We start from the raw sequence: 18,526 nt of genomic DNA, 5'->3' as shown, positions 1-18,526 counted from the left end.
GAGACTAGTTTAATAGAGATTGGGGAGCTCGAAGCAGTCAGGGAAGGATCTCTGGGACTAATCTTGAAGAAACAGAGGTAGCCACACCAAAACATGGGGGCAGGACTGGGCAGCATTCCACACAGCGGGCACGGCACCATCAAGGCTTGGATGTATGACTCAGTGTTGCGTGTGCCGGGAACTGGAAGCACATAGGGAATTCTGAAGATGAGGTCGAGAAAGAGATGTGAAGGCTTTTTAAGTCATGACCCAGCTAAAAAGCCATTTGTTAATTCATGCAGTATTCATCAATACCTGGCAGCGTTTTTATTTTTATTTTATTTTTTAATTTTTTAATATATTTTATTGATTTTTTACAGAGAGGAAGAGAGAGGGATAGAGAGTTAAAAACATCGATGAGAGAGAATCATCGATCAGCTGCCTCTTGCACAACCCCCACTGGGGATGTGCCCGCAACCAAGGTACATACCCTTGACCGGAATTGAACCCGGGACCTTTCCGTCTGCAGGCTGACACTCTATCCATTGAGCCAAACTGGTTTCGGCCCTGGCAGTGTTTTTAATAAATTATCTGTCGTATGAACATTCACTGTTACCACTGAGGAAAGCTACATAGAAATCTGAGCAATGCACCATTGAGGATTGTATGTCTTGCTTGTGGAGACATAAAATACAGCCCTGATTAATTAAACATAAGGTGCTTTAAAAGTAGTATCAAATTATGGTACAGAGAATAAATATGATGGGTCTTTAGAGGAAGAAGAACGGTGTAGACTGATGAGCATAGGAAAGGCTTTTCTGTGGAATTAGGACTTGAGCTGGCTCGGTGGAGGGGAGAGGAGATGTATCATCATGCAAGTATAAGGCATGTTCAGACATGGCAGATGGGCCTACGTGTTGCCTTTATTTATTTTTATCACCATCAACAGTGACTCTGCCACATATACTTGCGCTACAAGTTTCCTTCATTATCCAAATTTATTCTCTTCTGGAGTTTGAATAATAAGTTCAGATAGCAAAGGATGCTTTTCCCCCTGAGCCTAATGTATTTGCTTCCTTAGTTTCAGAGAGCAGGCAGCAAAGCTTCAGAGAGAGATAAATTTATCCAAATCTGTAGGCTTACCCCATTTTCTTGTGCTTTGCTTTATTGCATTTTTTTTCTTTTTCTTTTTCTTTTTTTTTTTTTTTTTTACAAATTGAAGATTTGTGGCAACCCTGCTGAGAGCGGTGCCATTTTTCCAACAGGCTTAGATGATGGTTAGCATTTTATGAAGCAATAAAGTATGTTGTAATTAAGGCATGCACATTATTCTTTTAACCCTAATGCTACTGCATTACAGTATAAACATAACTTTTATAGGCACTGGGAAACCAAAGAACTCATGTGATTTGCTTTACTGTGGTGGTTTGAAATCAAACTTTTTTTTTTAAAGAGTTCTTAGAGCCCTAACTGGTTTGGCTCAGTGGATAGAGCATAGGCCTGCGGACTGAAAGGTCCCAGGTTCGATTCCGGTCAAGGGCATGTACCTTGGTTGCGGGCACATCCCCAGTAGGGGGTGTGCAAGAGGCAGCTGATCCATGACTCTCTCTCATCAATGTTTCTAGCTCTCTATCCCTATCCCTTCCTCTCTGTAAAAAATTTAATAAAATATATATATATATTTAAAAATAAAAGTTTTTATATTTGAGATGAACAAATGGTTTGATGAAAATCTTTAGTTATTTTTTTAAAAAAATATTTTTATTGATTTCAGAGAGGAAGGGAGAAGGAGAGATAGAAACATTAATGAGAATTGTTGATCAGCTGCCTCCTGCATGCTCCCTAGTGGGGATCCAGCCTGAAACCCCCGACATGTGCCCTGACCTGGAATCAAACCGTGATTTCCTGGGTCACAGGTCAGTGCTCAACCACTGAGCCACAACTGGCCGGGATGAACCCAAACTTATCGTATCTCTAAGGTATTCCTGTGTTCTGTGTTTGGATAACAAGAGTTCAGATAGCAAGGATCTCTATTTGTATTTCTCCCCGTGTGAATAGTTGATTCTGGTCTGTAGCCTTTAGAAATATGACATTACTTTAGTAATCTGACATTTCTTTACTGTCAGTAGGTTGTCAAACCAAAAGTGTTTGGAAATTAGATACTTGGTATGTGAATAGTAAGTCATAAGGTATGTTCAGGCATGGCAGATAGGCCTACATGTTGCCTTTATTTCATGTTTATCATATAAAAAGAATGTGTTGAAAAGAAGCATATTAGCAGAAAGCCAAGAATACATTATTTAAAAAGCATCTGATACTATATATACTACTTATAGTTAAGATTTTTTTGGTTTGTTTTTTAATGAGCAATTTATGGAACTGTTTCCTGGTCTGATTCTGTTGTAGACAGCTATGAATTTCTCCAAAATGCTCCTCCTGGATTTTTTCCAAGACTTGGTGTTATTGGTTTTGCTGGCATTGTTGGACTCCTTTTGGCTAGAGGTAGGTATAATTTTGTGAAATTAAAAAAAAATAGTTCATAAGGGAGAGAGAAGATATATATTTGGTTCTTTCTTTTCATTTACCAGTTTTTAGAATGAGTTGGATCCTGAATATGGCCTTCTGAATATATAATTTATATGGTTGTTTTCTTCAATATATTTGATTTTAAGCATATATAGAAATTGTAAAAACAAAACAAAACAAAAACCCTGAAAAATTATATATTCTTGGTTGAAAAAAATTAGTTATCCTTTATAGGCACATTTACTTGATCAAGTTACTGTTGCTCTTTGGTACAGAAAGAGTGAACTTTTGTTAACCAAAATCTGTCATACCTGAGACACTGTTTTTAAATGTTTCACTCTTAAGAATAGGCTATTAACCACAGTGAGTAGAAAAGTGATTTCATAGAAAATTTTAAATTTTTTTGATTCATTGTAGCTTTAGTCCTCGAGGATATAAAATTTTTTAAACACTTAAAAGTAAACGCTAATAAATGCCAACATAAAACTATTACTACACTACACTGATGGACTATAAAACATTTATAGGAAACCAAGGATGAAAACATCCTTCACTGTAATGAAATGAATTTGTTATGAACTACTTGATGATTCACTGATTGTGAAATCCAGATTTTACAAAAGTTCCTAGAATAGAAAGTTTATGAACTCTGTAATCAGATCCCCATAAAAGATAACTATAGACAGTAGTTCAGTATCCATCCCTCCACCTTTAAAAGTCTTCGCTGTGCATGCCTTAATGGTAACTTTAGAATCTGGAGAAACGCTGCACTGGTGCCACTCCCCAACCTGTGGAATGAACTCTGGTTGGAGTTTCTGCGCCCTCTTCCCATCTACTGTATATGAGAATTAAATTGAGAGCCCTGGCTCAGTTGGTTGAGTAACATCCCATGCACTAAAAGGTCAAGGGTTTGATTCCCAGTCAGGGACATACCTGGATTTTGGGTTCAATTCCCAGTCTGGGTGTGTATGGGAGGCAACTGATCGGTGTTTCTCACATCATCGTCTCTCCCTCCCCGCTTCCTTTCTCTAAAATCAATAAAAAGCATTTCCTTGGGTGAGGATTTAAAAATGCACACACACACACACACACACACACACACACACACACACACAAAACCAATAAACAGCATGTATATGTTATCTGTGTGTTAATAATATACATTGCACTAGCATCTATATGCATCCCATGTAAAAATACGTGTCTCTCAGTGGAGACTTTCTCATGTCAAGTCAATTTCAAGTGTATTTTCCTGTTTCACCTTCTATATGTTTCCTTAACCTTATTCTCAGGTTTTCCCCACCTCTTCATCCTGCTCAGTTCCCCCTCTCCCCAGACTGCACATCCTCTCAGTCTGGACTGACATTCAGCACAGCTGTTGTCTTGGGATACGGCTCCACACACTCTTGGGTGTGACCCCCTTTTCCGGTTCCATGTCACCATCTCCTTGGTTTGCTCTGCCATGCTGTTGAACTACATGCTTAAGTCACTTTCAAAAAGCCTGTGTTGGAGGTAAAATTTCCAAGCCCTTGCAGGTCTGAATACTACTTTCTGCCCTCATACCAAGTGATAGTGTGGTTGGGCATAGAGTTGGTTTTCCATCAAAACTTTGAAGGCCACATCTTCTAGCTCAGGAGTTGCAGATGTGAGAGTCAGAAGCCAGGCTGGAAGGTTGTTCTTTTTGAAGTGATTCTTTTTTTTTTCCCCCCTGGAAGCTTTGAGGAGCTTCTCTTAATCTGCAGTGCTCTGAATTCCCATGGTGCTGTGGCAACATATAGTTGTTTCTGTCCTGGTTGGGCATTTTTGGTGGCTTGCAGCATTCAGCTGCAGGAAGGCATCTGTGGATCTGGTATTTCTTTGAAAATTTACTCTTTATCTTTTTCCTTCCTGGACCCATATGCATTTGCGATTGAGCTGTTTAAACTGGCCCTATATGTCTCTTAGATATTCTTGATTATTTTATTTTATCCCTTTTGATTTTTTTTAGTTGGTCATTTCCAAGACCTCTTTCTTGTTCTCTGAATGTTCCTTTTTCTTAGAACCTTTTTTTTTTTTTTTAAGTAGTAGCTTCTTGAGTTTATTTGGTGATACTTAATTACAGGTTTAGTTTTTTTAATTTCTTGTTTCATATAAGGCCATTTTTTCCTTCTTGCTTATCTCAGTTTTCTCTCTCTCTCTTTTTAAAAATATATATTTTGTTGATTTTTTACAGAGAGGAAGGGAGAGGGATAGAGAGCTAGAAACATTGATGAGAAACATCAACCAGTTGCCCCCCCGCACATCCCCTGCCCACAACCAGTGTATATGCCCCCGACCAGAATCGAACCTGGGACCCTTCAGTCCACAGACCGACGCTCTATCCACTGAGCCAAACCAGTTTTGGCTCAGTCTTCTCTTTTATATTGCAGGCCTTCCTCAAATGGCCAGTGATCCTTGGTTGTACAGTCATGTTTAAGAGCAAAGCGATTGAGCCGAAACCGGTTTGGCTCAGTGGATAGAGCATCGGCCTGTGGACTGAAGGGTCCCGGGTTCGATTCCGGGCAGGGGCATGTACATTGGTTGCAGGCACATCCCCAGTAGGGGGTGTGCAAGAGGCAGCTGATCGATGATTCTCTCTCATCGATGTTTCTAGCTCTCTATCCCTCTCTCTTCCTCTCTGTAAGAAATCAATAAAAATAAAAAAATAAAAATAAAAAAGAGCAAAGCGATTGAAATGCCAATAGGTACTTTTTGGGTATAGATGGGGCTTGCTAGCAGACAGGTTTTACCTCAGGATGAGCTGAATGGAAACTGACTTAATATGAGAGGTTGCCTACCCTTAGTGCTTGAGTGAGGAAGGCCTGTCTACTCTCAGGCACTTACACATATGTGCACACTACACCACATATCGTGGTTCTCAACAGACATCTATGGCATTTCCTTAGAGACAACTCATCCACTTTTTAAACTTTTAAAAAATGTATATTTTTAATGTTGATTTCAGAGAGGAAAGGAGAGAGAGAGAGAAACATCAGTGATGAGAGAGAATCATTGATTAGCTGCCTCTTGCACACCCCACACCGGGGAGCCCACAACCCAGGCTTGTGCTCTGACCGGGAATCAAACTGTGACATCTAAACCACACTGGCTGGCCCACCCCATCCACTTTTTAAATTTTTGCCTGGAGAGACGTCTGGCCACAGGCAATTTTGCGCTGGGCTGGCCTGAGGGAAGGAGAAGGTCATCTGGCCTGAGGGAAGGAGAAGGTCATCTGGTCCTTACACAGGACTTGGTTTATACCCCTGTCTTGTTTTGTTTTGTTTTGTTTTGTTTTGTTTTGTTTTGTTGTTCCTCACCTGGAGGATATTTTTCTGTTGATGTTTTAGAGAGTGGAAGGGAGGGGAGAGGCAGAAACATCCATGGGAGAGAGACACATCGATTGGCTGCTTCCCACACCTGCCTAGACTAAGGCCCTGACTCTGTTGGAGCTTGCAATCAAGGTACTGTCCTTGACTGGAATTTAACCAGGGATCCTTCATTCCCCAGGCTGATCTCTATCTATTGAGCCAGACAGCCCAGGGCTATACTCTTGTCTAATCTCTGGTTGCCCTTTCCCCCCTCCACAATGCCTGTCAGATCTGGGCCCCTGAGATCCTGCTCCCTCCATGCTACAGCCCCTCCCTCCTCAGAACTTCAGGGCTGTGTGTCTTCTTGCTTCCAGCCACTCTCCATTTTCTTTCTTTTTTTAAAAATATATATTTATTGATTGCAGAGAGGAAGGGAGAGGGAGAGAGAGATAGAAACATCAGTGATTAGAGATAGAAACACCAGTGATGAGAGAGAATCGTTGATTAGCTGCCTCCTGCAGGCCCCACACTGGGGAGCTCACAACCCAGGCTTGTGCCCTGACCGGGAATCCAACCGTGACCTCCTGGTTCATGGGTCGATGCTCAACCACTGAGCCACGCTGGCTGGGCACACTCTCCATTTTCTGAAAAGTGATTGATACTTCTTATCTGTCGGTACCCCCTCCACACATTTCCTCTTTATTGTGGGTTTATTATCTGTATTTTCTTATTGTGCTGTTATTACCACAGAGTTTTAGAAAGGAGAGGAGAGGAATGCTTGTGTTCAATATGTACGTAGGAATCCAGTTTACTACAAAAGGACACACACCTTAGAAACCAAAATACTATGTGGCTTTTCTTTGCAAAACTATCTTTTTTTCTGCTTCCTTGAAATTGGTGGTTCTCTTAAACATTGCACTGACAAAAGAAGCCAGTCACAAGGACCACATATTTTTTTTTTAAAATATATTTTATTGATTTTGTAGAGAGGAACAGAGAGGGATAGAGAGTTAGAAACATCCATGAGAGAGAGTCATCAATCAGCTGCCTCTTGCACACCTCCTACTGGGGATATGCCCGCAACCAAGGTACATGCCCTTGACGGGAATCGAACCCGGGAACTTTCAGTCCCCAAGCCGACGCTCTATCCATTGAGTCAAACCGGTTTCAGCAAGGACCACATATTATATAACTCACTTATATGAAATATCCAAGTAGGCCAGTCCTTAGAGAGAGAGAGTAGATTAGTGGTTCCCTAAGGCTTTGAGTGGTGGGGGAATTGGGGGAACTGCTAGTGGATGCGGGTTTTTTTGGGGTGATGAAAAGATTCTAAAGTTGATTGTGGTAGTTGTTGCACACTTCTCTGAATAACTAAAAGCCATTGAATTGTACACTTTAAAACACTTTGTGCAGGGAAGTTGTGTGAATTCTATCGCTCTGAAGCTGTGAAAATGCGGCGGTCCTCTTTTATATGTTTGATATTAATAGGCATATTCTCTGTCAATCTTAGGACTGAAGACGTTTTATTCAGTGTTATTGTAGATATACAGGCAATTTGTGATGGTAAAAGTGGACTCATCTGACAGTGTACATAACCTTTTATTTGCTAGGTTCAAAACTAAAGAAGCTGGTATATCCACCTGTTTCCATGGGGTTAGCTGCCTCGCTGTATTATCCACAACAAGCCATCGTATTTGTCCAGGTAAGTTAGACCCAGGAAGTTCAGCTGCCCCTTATTCTCGCTTATGTATGAATGGGTTTACTGCTTGCTTTCATCTTATAGCTTTTATAACGCCAGACTACAGTTTATTTGCACATATAAATGAATAGAGCAAATTTAAATGTTCTCCACTATGTACTTCAGCTCTGGCTCTCCTTCCAATCAACCCATTAGAAAATACATACTAATTTGAATATTAAAAAAAACCTTAAGATCCTTTTTTAAAATATTTTATTGATTTTTTTTTTTTTAATAGAGAGGAAGAGAGAGGAAGAGAGAGCCAGAAACATCGATGAGAGAGAAACATCTGTCAGCTGCCTCCTGCACATCCCCTACTGGGGATGTGCCCACAGCCAAGGTACATGCCCTTAACCAGAATAGAACCTGGGACCTTTCAGTCCGCAGGCTGACGCTCTATCCACTGAGCCAAACTGGTTTCGGCTTAACTGGTTTTTTAAAATAGTAGCCCACTGTGCCGATTGCTGCTAACACTCAGGGTACTGTTAAGGTCCTGGAGTTGGTATGAAGAGTTTGCACAAGTTAAATCGTACTTGATTCTGCTGAAGCACACCTGCAGCTGACAGTGAGAAAAGACAGAAGCTGTCATGTCATGTCTCTCCCCAGAGTCACCATAGGTTTTGGATTTGTTTTGAGTATTTTTTCTTTTACTCTTTTCCTCCATATGACCTTTGCTGACCTGGGAATACCCAGGGGACGCTCCCCCATCAGTGTAACTCCATAGACTTTGCTGCAGTTGTTGGTGTGGTTATCAAATTTTTGGGATAAACACATTCTTTTTTTCCCAAATTTTTAAAATTACTCTTTTTAAAAAAGTATTTTTTCCTGATTTTACAGAGAAAAAAGAGAGAGGGAGAGAGAGAGAAACATTGATCAGTTGCCTCCTGCACGCACCCCAACTGGGGATCGAACTTGCAACCTGGGCAAGTGGCCTGATTGAACCGGTGACCCTTTGGTGATGATGCTCAACCAACTGAGCCACACCGGCCAGGTCAAGAGAAACCCATTCTTTTGGATAAAAATAAATAACAAAGTGTTTTTAAAGTTAGAGAAAGAAATGCAAATTCTCAGGCTCCAACCCAGATCGACTGACTCAGACACTGAGAGTTAGGGCTAGCAATCTGTTTCAGTAAGCCCCGAGGGAATTTTCATCTTTATGCAGTTTGAGAACCACTGACAGAGACTAGATGCCTTTAGGGCAGTGATGTCTGAACTTAGTGGGACTCGAGACCTGGTGTTCCTTGGAAAATTGGCAGGAGCGAAGCAGGCTGTAGGTTTTGAGTTCCTGGACAGCAGCTGATGGAGACAGGGATCCGTTGCCAGAACTTCCATATCACACGGAGACTCTGTCCCAGGAGGAGGAGCAGGGCTGCCACCAGAAACGGGCGCTGGGGCCTCTGAGCCAGGCTGACGTGACCCTGAGCTCTCTGGGGTCCTCGTGACAGAATTGAGTGTACATTCCTGGATTGTGCTGCAGTTGTAGATGGGCCCCTAGTGGTTCCAGCTGTGGGAAATTAATGGTTTTGGTGGAAAATTCCAGTAAGATCTCTTCAGCATGGCCATGACATTGTTTATTGAAGCCCCGAAGGCAGACAGTTTATGTTCCTCTGTCTTTCAGCCCCAGCTCAGAATCAGAGTATCACTCTGTCTGCTCTAGGTCATAAAAATAATCTAACACCATGTCAGGCTGCTATGGTTTAAACAGTAAATGGATAGGGTGGGCCTGGCTGCTGATTGACAGGCACAGGTGGCTGCTCCCTGAATAAAAGACTTTAAAAAAATATATTTTATTGATTTTTTTACAGAGAGGAAGAGAGAGGGATAGAGAATCAGAAACATTGATGAGAGAGAATCATCGACCAGCTGCCTCTTGCACACCCCCTACTGGGGATGTGCCTGCAACCAAGGTACATGCCCTTGACCGGAATCGAACCCGGGACCCTTCAGTCTGCAGACCGACGCTCTATCCACTGAGCCAAACCGGTTTCGGCTGAATAAAAGACTTTTTAAAAATCCTATATGCTGCAGCATATGTTGAAAATATATATTTTATGTTCACAACCAAGATAGTAGGATGCAAATCTGAGTTGTATTCTAATTTATTTTTATTTTTTTAATTTATTTTTTAAAATATATTTTATTGATTTTTTTACAGAGAGGAAGGGAGAGGGATAGAGAGCTAGAAACGTCGATGAGAGAGAAACATTGACCAGCTGCCTCTTGCACAACCCCCACTGGGGATGTGCCCGCAACCAAGGCACATGCCCTTGACCGGAATCGAACCTGGGACCTTTCAGTCCACAGACCGACGCTCTACCACTGAGCCAAACTGGTTTCGGCTCTAATTTATTTTTAAAGTCAGTGGAAAGGAGTTTTGTCTTTTATTTGGTACCTAGGGTAAGCCAGAACAAAACAATTAACTTTATTTTCCCTAGGTATAAAACATTAGTGATCCTTTTAGGATGTTGAAAAAGTTCCAGAAATGGATAATGATGATGGTTGCAAACATTAGGAATGTATTTACTGTAATGCCACCAAATTATACACCTAAAATGGTTAAAATGGTAAATTTCATGTTATGCTTATTTTGCCTGGTAAAAGAAAACAAATATCAGTGATTGAGAAAGATTTTCTGATATTGTTTTAGTGTCATTTGGTTTCTATTTCACTCTTTAAATTTTTGTGTGTTTTTTACAAATAGTCTGACTTTGGACAGGCCTCCTAATCTCAAACATTCTGTTTTCTGTTCAGTAGTGTTTGGATAAAAGTACCATAGAAAACCCTTAAAGTGATGGTGAATGTTTTTCTCCTCTCAGAAATTTATAACACCGAAAAGTGTCATATATGTGTTAAATGTTTGACAGGTCTCCCTATGGGTCTGATAATCATAGTATATCATATTTTAAAAATGGTTGCAGCAGCTGGAAGAATGTAACTTGTAATCAGCATGTTACAACTACCACTTGATTTACTAGCACTGTATATAGAATAGATAATTCATGTGAATGTGCTTTGTAAACTAAAATGCTATATGTGGATAAATTATTATAAAAATTAGGAAGAGAATAGTAACTGTTATCTGAAAATTTTTAAAATATACTTTATTGATTTTTTTACAGAGAGGAAGGGAGAGGGTAGAGTTAGAAACATCGATGAGAGAGAATCATCGATCAGCTGCCTCTTGCACACGCCCCACTGGGGAAGTGCCTGCAACCGAGGTACATGCCCTTGACCGGAATCGAACCTGGGACCATCCACTGAGCCAAATCAGTCAGGGCTGAATTTTTGAATTACTGTCATGTGGAAGAGTAATCAGCATTCTTTGTCACAAACAGGACCAATGAATGCAAACTACTGGAAGCCTTTTTTTTTTTTTTAAAGAAAGCTCAATAATTAAAAAAAAAAAATTCCAACCATTTAATTTAGCTAGCCAAAGATGGACAAGTGCCTTTTAGGTAGTGAACTCCCTGACCCCCAGATATTCACTGACTCGGGAGCCTACGTCTTAGGATGTTGTAGAAAGGGTTTTGGATCAGGAGGCAAAATCCCAGTAGAAACTTGAAGACTTTCTATTTTGAGGGACCCAGCAAGACTGAGAATATCCTCATTGGGTTTGCTAGTTTTTCACATAAGCCTCTCACGTGAATGATGGATATTCATCTTGGCAGTGTGCCTTGATTGGCTGTTATGTGCTCGAAGTGGTAGGTAGCCTTCGTTCTGTGACTGATTTTCAGGAATTTCCCATGTCAGCAGTAATCTAGTTTTTCCCCCTTGAAATTATGAAAGTCTGGAATATACACCTAATTGATGTCAGATTATTTTAAATAACTAAACACAGCAAAGTATTTTTCTTCTTATTCTATCCCTCTTATTTTTATTTGCTCATGTTGCACAGTTTTAATGTGTATGTCTCCAGACTTCTGTAGTGATCATATGCTTAAATATTGTTCTATTGGAAACGGGAAAATTGTATTCCTTACCAGTCATGTACTGACTAGCAGTGGATCTTTTCTGTTTTGTTTCCAGGTCAGTGGGGAGAAATTATACGACTGGGGTTTACGAGGATACATAGTTGTAGAAGATTTATGGAAGGAGAACTTTCAAAAGGTAAAAAAGACCTTTTTCATTATCTTCCTTTTGGTTTAAACATGTGGTTTCTCTCGAGCGGGGGTGGGGAACATCCGGCCCGTGGGCTGTATGAGGCCCGCGAAATAATTTGGTCTGGCCCTGCCAAGGCATTAGGGCTGAGTAACTTAAAAGTGTGACCAAATATAACAGGCTGATTTTTGAGTTGGTAATTTTGTATGTCCATGAATAATGTTGTTATAAATATCCAAATGGCCCTTGGCAGAAAAATGGTTCCCCACTTTTGCTCTAGGATTTTGTAAATTTCTTGATAACCCCGTTGTTCAATCTTGCCTTTTCTGTTTATTTATTTGACCTCTTGCTCAGATTCTCTGGTGACCATCAGTGGAGAAGCAGTAAAACTTATGTGCTTTTCCTTATCAGCAGGTCTGAATAGATGGTAACCATAAATGCATTCCACATCAGTCTTATATAAGGTGACCAGACGTCCCGCTTTTTTAAAACGGCGTGGGATGCGGTACAAATTGTTAAAAATCGGGACTGTCCCGCCAAAAGCGGGACGTTGGTCACCTTAGTCTTATACCATAATTTCCATTGTATTAATAATTTGCTGAAATTATAGCATAGTATCTGAAAGTTTTTTCAAAACTGCATAGGAAGGGAACATACGTGCTCCTAGGCCAAAAACATATAACCAGGACTCCTCTTGCTGGTTCACCTGCCATAAACTCGTGTTCTTTCCTCTAGCAATACTGTATCTCAGCTACAGGCCAGGTTATCTGTCTGGCTGATGGACACGCGGCAAAGGTTGCATAACGTAAGGAGGTGTCATCGTTTATCTTTTCTTACAGCCACATAGCTCATTGGATGTTGCCCACGTTTACTGGAATTTTCTCTCTTTCCCTGATAAGAATGAGCACAGAACAAGGCATCTTGTCTCCTTCAGGCACTCAGAGGCACAGCTTGCTAAGGAAGAGTTAGAATTCTTTTTTTGTTTCCATTTAGAATCCTTCTATTAACATAACTTCGGCACTGTATATTGAAGGAAGTTTATTTTGACTACTGTCCTCTCAAATCACAATAAAAATATAAATAACTATCTCAAAATTTAAAACCAGAATTTGGAAACTGTAACTGTGGTTTCAAAACCAGAATTTGGAAGTAATGTTACAGAATAAATTTATAAGCCCTCCTCATTGTATACATAAATACTCTTTCAGTGAAATCCTCTTTTGGTATTTGTTTATGGTTTTTAAAAATTGTTGACACTATTGCAGATGTCCCCATTCCCACCCCCGCCTTTTCCCACCTCTGCTCCTTGCCCTCTGGCCATCACCACTTCCAGTGAAATCTTGACAAATTTTTGTACTGGTTTCTAAAGGAATTAATCTCTGTTGAGCCTATTTAAACTACTCCGTGAGTAGGAAGTTCTGAATTAGTTATCAAATGCCCCTTGGTAATCCCTTTTAAAGACTAAACACTCGTTGTTTTACTTTCATTTCTCTTGACATTTTCTTTGGGAGCTTTCTTTCCTGTTTTAAAAATTCCTTAAGTCCACACTGATTTTTATATGGGAAGGAAAAGACTAGAATGCCAGGGAAGCTGTACACAGCCCTAGAAAGTGAAACTCAGCCTCAGTTGTGAGTGTTCACTGTGTGGTCAGGCAGGCACATCACAGCCTAGGAGCCTCTCGATTGAAATAGTTTTCTCTGTTCTGATTCAGCCCAGTGCACAAGCAACGGGACCGTGATTGGAACACAAGTCAAACAGGCCAGCATTTTATAATTGGAAAATGTTAGGTTTTAAAGCTACTCAAATTTATTTATTTGGGGAGTAAGATAGTAAGGGGAGTGCGATAGTAAAGATGATTAATTAGCTCATGGTTGCTCTGCATTTCTTTCTCCTTTTTTGTGTGTGTGTGCCCTTGCTCTCTTCAGTCATGGAGAACTCATGTTCTTCCATTTGTTTATTTTCAAAACATAACTTTCTTGACAGCTGTTTGTTCTCAATAAAAGGTAATAAAGCCAACGATGACCACCTAAATATTCAGCGCAAGTTTTAAATGGAAAAAAAAATAGCACAAGGCTCTTATTAATTCAAGATTTAATATACTTAGATTTCAGGAATTATTTGGTAAATAAATGCCTTTGTTTTTATTGATTCCGCTGCCTTCCTTCTGTTTGATTTTGTGAGTTTCAGTGTTTGTTTGTTTGTTTTATTAACAAGAACAAAGATTTATTTATTTATTTATTTATTTATTTTTAAAATCTATTTTATTGATTTTTCACAGAGAGGAAGAGAGAGGGATAGAGAGTTAGAAACATCGATGAGAGAGAATCATCGATCAGCTGTCTCTTGCACACCCCTACTGGGAATGTGCCCGCAACCAAGGTACATGCCCCTGACCGGAATCGAACCCAGGACCTTTCAATCCGCAGGCCAACGCTCTATCCACTGAGCCAAACCAGTTCCGGCAAGAACAAAGATTTAAGCCACCCTGGAACAGAAATCTTTTAGGGCCCAGGAACTATCTCTTAGATGGAAATTGGGGGACACTTGCCTGGCTGGTGTGGCTCAGTGATTGAGTGTCGACCCGTGAAACAGGAGGTCACTGTTTGGTTCTCCGTTGGGGTGCATGCCTGAGTTGTGGGCTCGATCCCTAATAGGGGGCGTGCAGGCAGCAGCCCATAGATGATGTTCCTCTCTCATCAATGTTTCTGTCTCTCTGTCCCTCTCCCTTCCTCTCTCTCTCAAAATTAATTAAAAAATAAAAATTGTATACAAATTTTAACAACTGATAGCTCCATTTTGAAAATGAAAAATGTATTTTATTAAACACTGCATTTGTAATTATTCAAAGTGTATATTTACATTTTGGGGGATACCCTATATATAAATCAAAATATAAATAAATATATAGTTTATCCAGAGGGAGTCTTACTATATGTCATCTTTAACTTGTTTTGTCCCCTCAACATTATGTTCATTGGCTATATATGGCTGTGGCTGCCTCATTTTCACTGAAGTAGAATATTTCTTGGGTGGGAAATGCCCATGTTGATGGCTGGTTGGGTGGTTTTCATTCTATTGTTGTTGTACACATACTCATAAGCGTTTTTGTGCATGTGTCATGGTTTATTAAGAGTTTTATAAGGCTGGGATTCTTTTTTTTTAAAATATATTTTTATTGATTTTACACAGAGAGGAATTGAGAGGGACATAGAGTTAGACACGTCGATGAGAGAGAAACATCAACCAGCTGCCTCTTGCACACCCCCCACTGGGGATGTGCCCGCAACCAAGGTACATGCTCTTGACTGAAATCGAACCCGGGACCTTTCAGTCCGCAGGCCGACACTCTATCCACTGAGCCAAACCGGTCCCGGCAAGGCTGGGATTCTTGATTCATGGGGTCTGCACATCAATTTCACTAGGTGGCTCCAAGTAAGTTTCTAAGGTGGTTGTTTCCATTTTTGCCAGTTGGTTGGCTTTATAATTGTGTGTGTGTGTGTGTGTGTGTGTGTGTGTGTGTTGTTATTGTTTTACTTTATTTCCCAATTTTGATTTTGAAAAATTTTCAAAACTACAGAACAGTTGCAGCAAGAATACAATGACTATACCCCTCCCTTAGATTCACCAATTAATACTTTGCTACAGTGGCTTTATTTATCTCTCTACGCACACTTGTATTTTATTTTTCTGAGCCATTTGAGAGTTAGTTGTAGATGTCATTGCACTTTCCACCCATATCTAATTCAGCACGTATTTCTAAAGAACATGGACATTGTCTCACATGATCACAATATCATCACTGTACTGAGGAAAGTTAACATTTTGCTGTTTTACATGAACATTACTTAATAGACAGTCCATATTGGAGATTTCTCCAGTTGTCCCAAGGATGTGCTTTCCTTCAACAGCTTAATTTTTTTCATAGCTGAGGGAATTATTATAACGCAAACACCCTTGTACCCATCATCATTAGGACAAAAAACTAGAACTTTGCCAGCCACCCAGAAGCCCCTGCATGTGGTCCACCCCATCTCCGTCCTCTTCCTCCTTCCAAAATACCCGCCATCCTGACTTTCATACTAATCACTCCCTTCTCTTTCCTTATGGCTTTTTCATCTAAGTATTTATCCCTGTCACTCTAGTCTTGCCTGTTATATTATTCCTGACTTCATATCCCAGTTTTACAAATGAGGAAACCACATTTTGAAAAAGTGAATTGATCAAAATAATTCAAATGGCGAGGGACTCAGAAATGATGGTGGTCTGCTGTACCTCAGAGGTTTGTCTGGGAATCCCTTTTCACATGCCAGAGCAGACTAGTTAGGAAGAAATGTTTGGATTAAAACAAATATTTCACTTTTGCTAATATAAATGATCATGCATGCTGTGGACAAACATGAATTTTCTGCTATAGCTTAGCCAAGCTGACACATCAAACTAACCATCACAGTGTTGTTTAGCTTATTCCTCTAGCGCTGTGTAGGCCCTGTGTAGGCCACTAGCTTCTGAGTACTTGAACTGTAGCTAGTCTGAATTGAAGTGTGCTAAAAGTTTAAATTCACACCCAATTTAGAAGACATGATAGAAATAAAAAGAATGTAAATAATCTCATTATTATTATTTGTTTTTATTTATTTATTTTTTAAAATATATTTTATTGAGTTTTTACAAAGAGGAGGGGAGAGAGATAGAGAGCTAGAAATGTCGATGAGAGAGAAACATTGACCAGCTGCCTCTTGCACACCCCCTACTGGGGATGTGCCCGCAACCAATGTACATGCCCTAGACTGGAATCGAACCTGGGAACTTTCAGTTTGCAGACCGACGCTCTACCACTGAGCCAAACCGGTTTCGGCAGATCTCATTATTTTTATATTGATTATACATAGAAATAATGTTAGATATGTTGAGTTAAATGTATTGATTACTAAAAAAAAAACCACAATGAAACCCAATATATATTAAAATGAGATTATAAGGAGAATGAGTTGTAAAATATTTTAAACAAAATTATTTCTCTGAACCAATGGACACAGAAAATTATGTGGTTAAGGCCTGGGTTGTGGGCTGGAAGGGGTCAATGGAGGAAAAAGGGAACATCTATAATACTTTCAACAATAAAATTTTTTAAATAATAAAATTATTTGTCTGAAAATGCAAAAAAGTTCATTTTTGGCTTATGCTAAATCACAAACTGTCTTTTGAAGTCAGAATGTTGTTGTTTTATCTGAGATCATGGAGGTTTCTGCCAAGAGAGGTCTGATTTGTCATAGGGTAGATATTTCTTCAGTGAGATATTTGACTGTCATGCTTTGTTATACTATAAATGATATGTAATCAAACAAGAAAATTTTCCTAGCAACAGACTTGTTTCCCTCAACCAGAAAAATGTTTATATGTGCTCATTTTCTTTTTTTAAAATACGCTTTTATTGATCTGAGAGAGGAAGGAAGAGGTGGGGAGAGAGAAACGTCTATGAGAAACATGGATTGGCTGCCTTCTGGGATTGAGCTTGCAACCTGGGCATGTGCCCTGACCGGAATTTGAACCGGTGACCTCTTGGTGCATGGATTGACCCTCAATCCACTGAGCCACCCCAGCCGGGTGTGCTTATTTTCTTAATGTCCAAAAGATGAAACAGCTTATGAATTTAGCATCTTATATTTTTGAAATTGAGATGCTGCAAGTATAGATAGCAGATATCTAAGAATGTCACTAGAAGTGCTTGGACCTGGGGGCCAAGAGAGTGGACCCCACAGTGGGCACGCAAGACCCTGTCCCTGCCCCACCTCTTACAAGCCTAGAAACCTTCTAGAAATTGCTCCAGAGTGCTGGGAAAGGGGGGTAGGAGCTCATGGGGACTGTTTCGAGGACTGAGTTTATCCATGTGAGCAACATTAAATGGACAGACTAGCGCACTAAGCCATGATAGATACCACTGGACATTTTCATTTCTGCCTGAAAAGATAACAGCTCCTGAAAGGAGAGGGAGCCATGGGGCTTGTCCCCATTAGTCAAGGAGCCTTCTATCAGTGTTTTAGTTGTTTATTACTGCGTAATGAATGACCACACATTTACTGGCTGAAAGCAATAAACATTTATTAAAATAGGCTCTGTAGGTCAGAAGCCTAATGCGAAATCAAGGTGTCAGCAGGGCTGCAGTCCTTTCTGGAAGTTTCAGGGGAGAATGCTCAATCCACTGAGCCACACCAGCCAGGTGTGCTCATTTTCTTAATGTCCAAAAGGTAAAAAAGCTTATGAAGCTAGCATCTTACATTTTTGAGATTGAGGTTCTGGCAAGTATAGATAGTAGAATATATAAGAATGTCACTGGAAATACTTACCAAGCATTGTGTTAGGGTAAATCAGACCTAAAGTATATTTAACTAAGTAGAGAACCACATAGTGTGTGTGTGTGTGTGTGTGTGTGTGTGTGTGTGTATGTGTGTGTTTATATATATATATATATATATATATATATATATATATATATATATATATTATTGATTTTGTACAGAGAGGAAGGGAGAGAGATAGAGAGTTAGAAACATCGATGAGAGAGAGTCATCAATCAGCTGCCTCTTACACACCCCCTACTGGGGATATGCCCGCAACCAAGGTACATGCCCTTGACAGGAATCGAACCCGGGTCCCTTCAGTCCCCAAGCTGACGCTCTATCCATTGAGCCAAACTGGTCTCGGCAGTGTGTGTGTTTTTTAATCCTCACTGGAGGAAATTTTTTCCCCCCATCAATTTTTAGAGAGTGGAAGAGAGGGAGGGGGAGAGAAAGAGAGAGTAAAATCGGTGTGAGAGAGACAATCGGTTGCCTCCTGCACACACACTGAGTGGGCTGGGATC

General features: G+C 40.2%; 1 protein-coding gene across 4 annotated transcripts in view; it reads left to right on the top strand.

Moving 5' to 3' along the window:
• APOO (apolipoprotein O) overlaps nucleotides 1-18,526 on the top strand; it is a 55,449-nt gene that overhangs the window by 29,365 nt on the left and 7,558 nt on the right. For 3 of the 4 annotated variants that reach the window (XM_045582326.1, XM_036439685.2, XM_036439684.2), the window contains exons 5-7: nucleotides 2,386-2,481; nucleotides 7,442-7,533; nucleotides 11,596-11,676. In XM_045582326.1, the coding sequence (XP_045438282.1) occupies nucleotides 2,386-2,481; nucleotides 7,442-7,533; nucleotides 11,596-11,676 (269 nt within the window). The remainder of the gene's footprint in view (nucleotides 1-2,385; nucleotides 2,482-7,441; nucleotides 7,534-11,595; nucleotides 11,677-18,526) is intronic. The other variant, XM_036439686.2, reaches the window with a different exon arrangement.

This window comes from Pipistrellus kuhlii, unplaced genomic scaffold (genome assembly GCF_014108245.1).
Source record: "Pipistrellus kuhlii isolate mPipKuh1 unplaced genomic scaffold, mPipKuh1.p scaffold_m20_p_16, whole genome shotgun sequence".
NCBI classification, from domain to species: domain Eukaryota; kingdom Metazoa; phylum Chordata; class Mammalia; order Chiroptera; family Vespertilionidae; genus Pipistrellus; species Pipistrellus kuhlii.
Note: the sequence above shows the minus strand (reverse complement) of the source record. Positions and strands in the feature narration are given on the sequence as shown.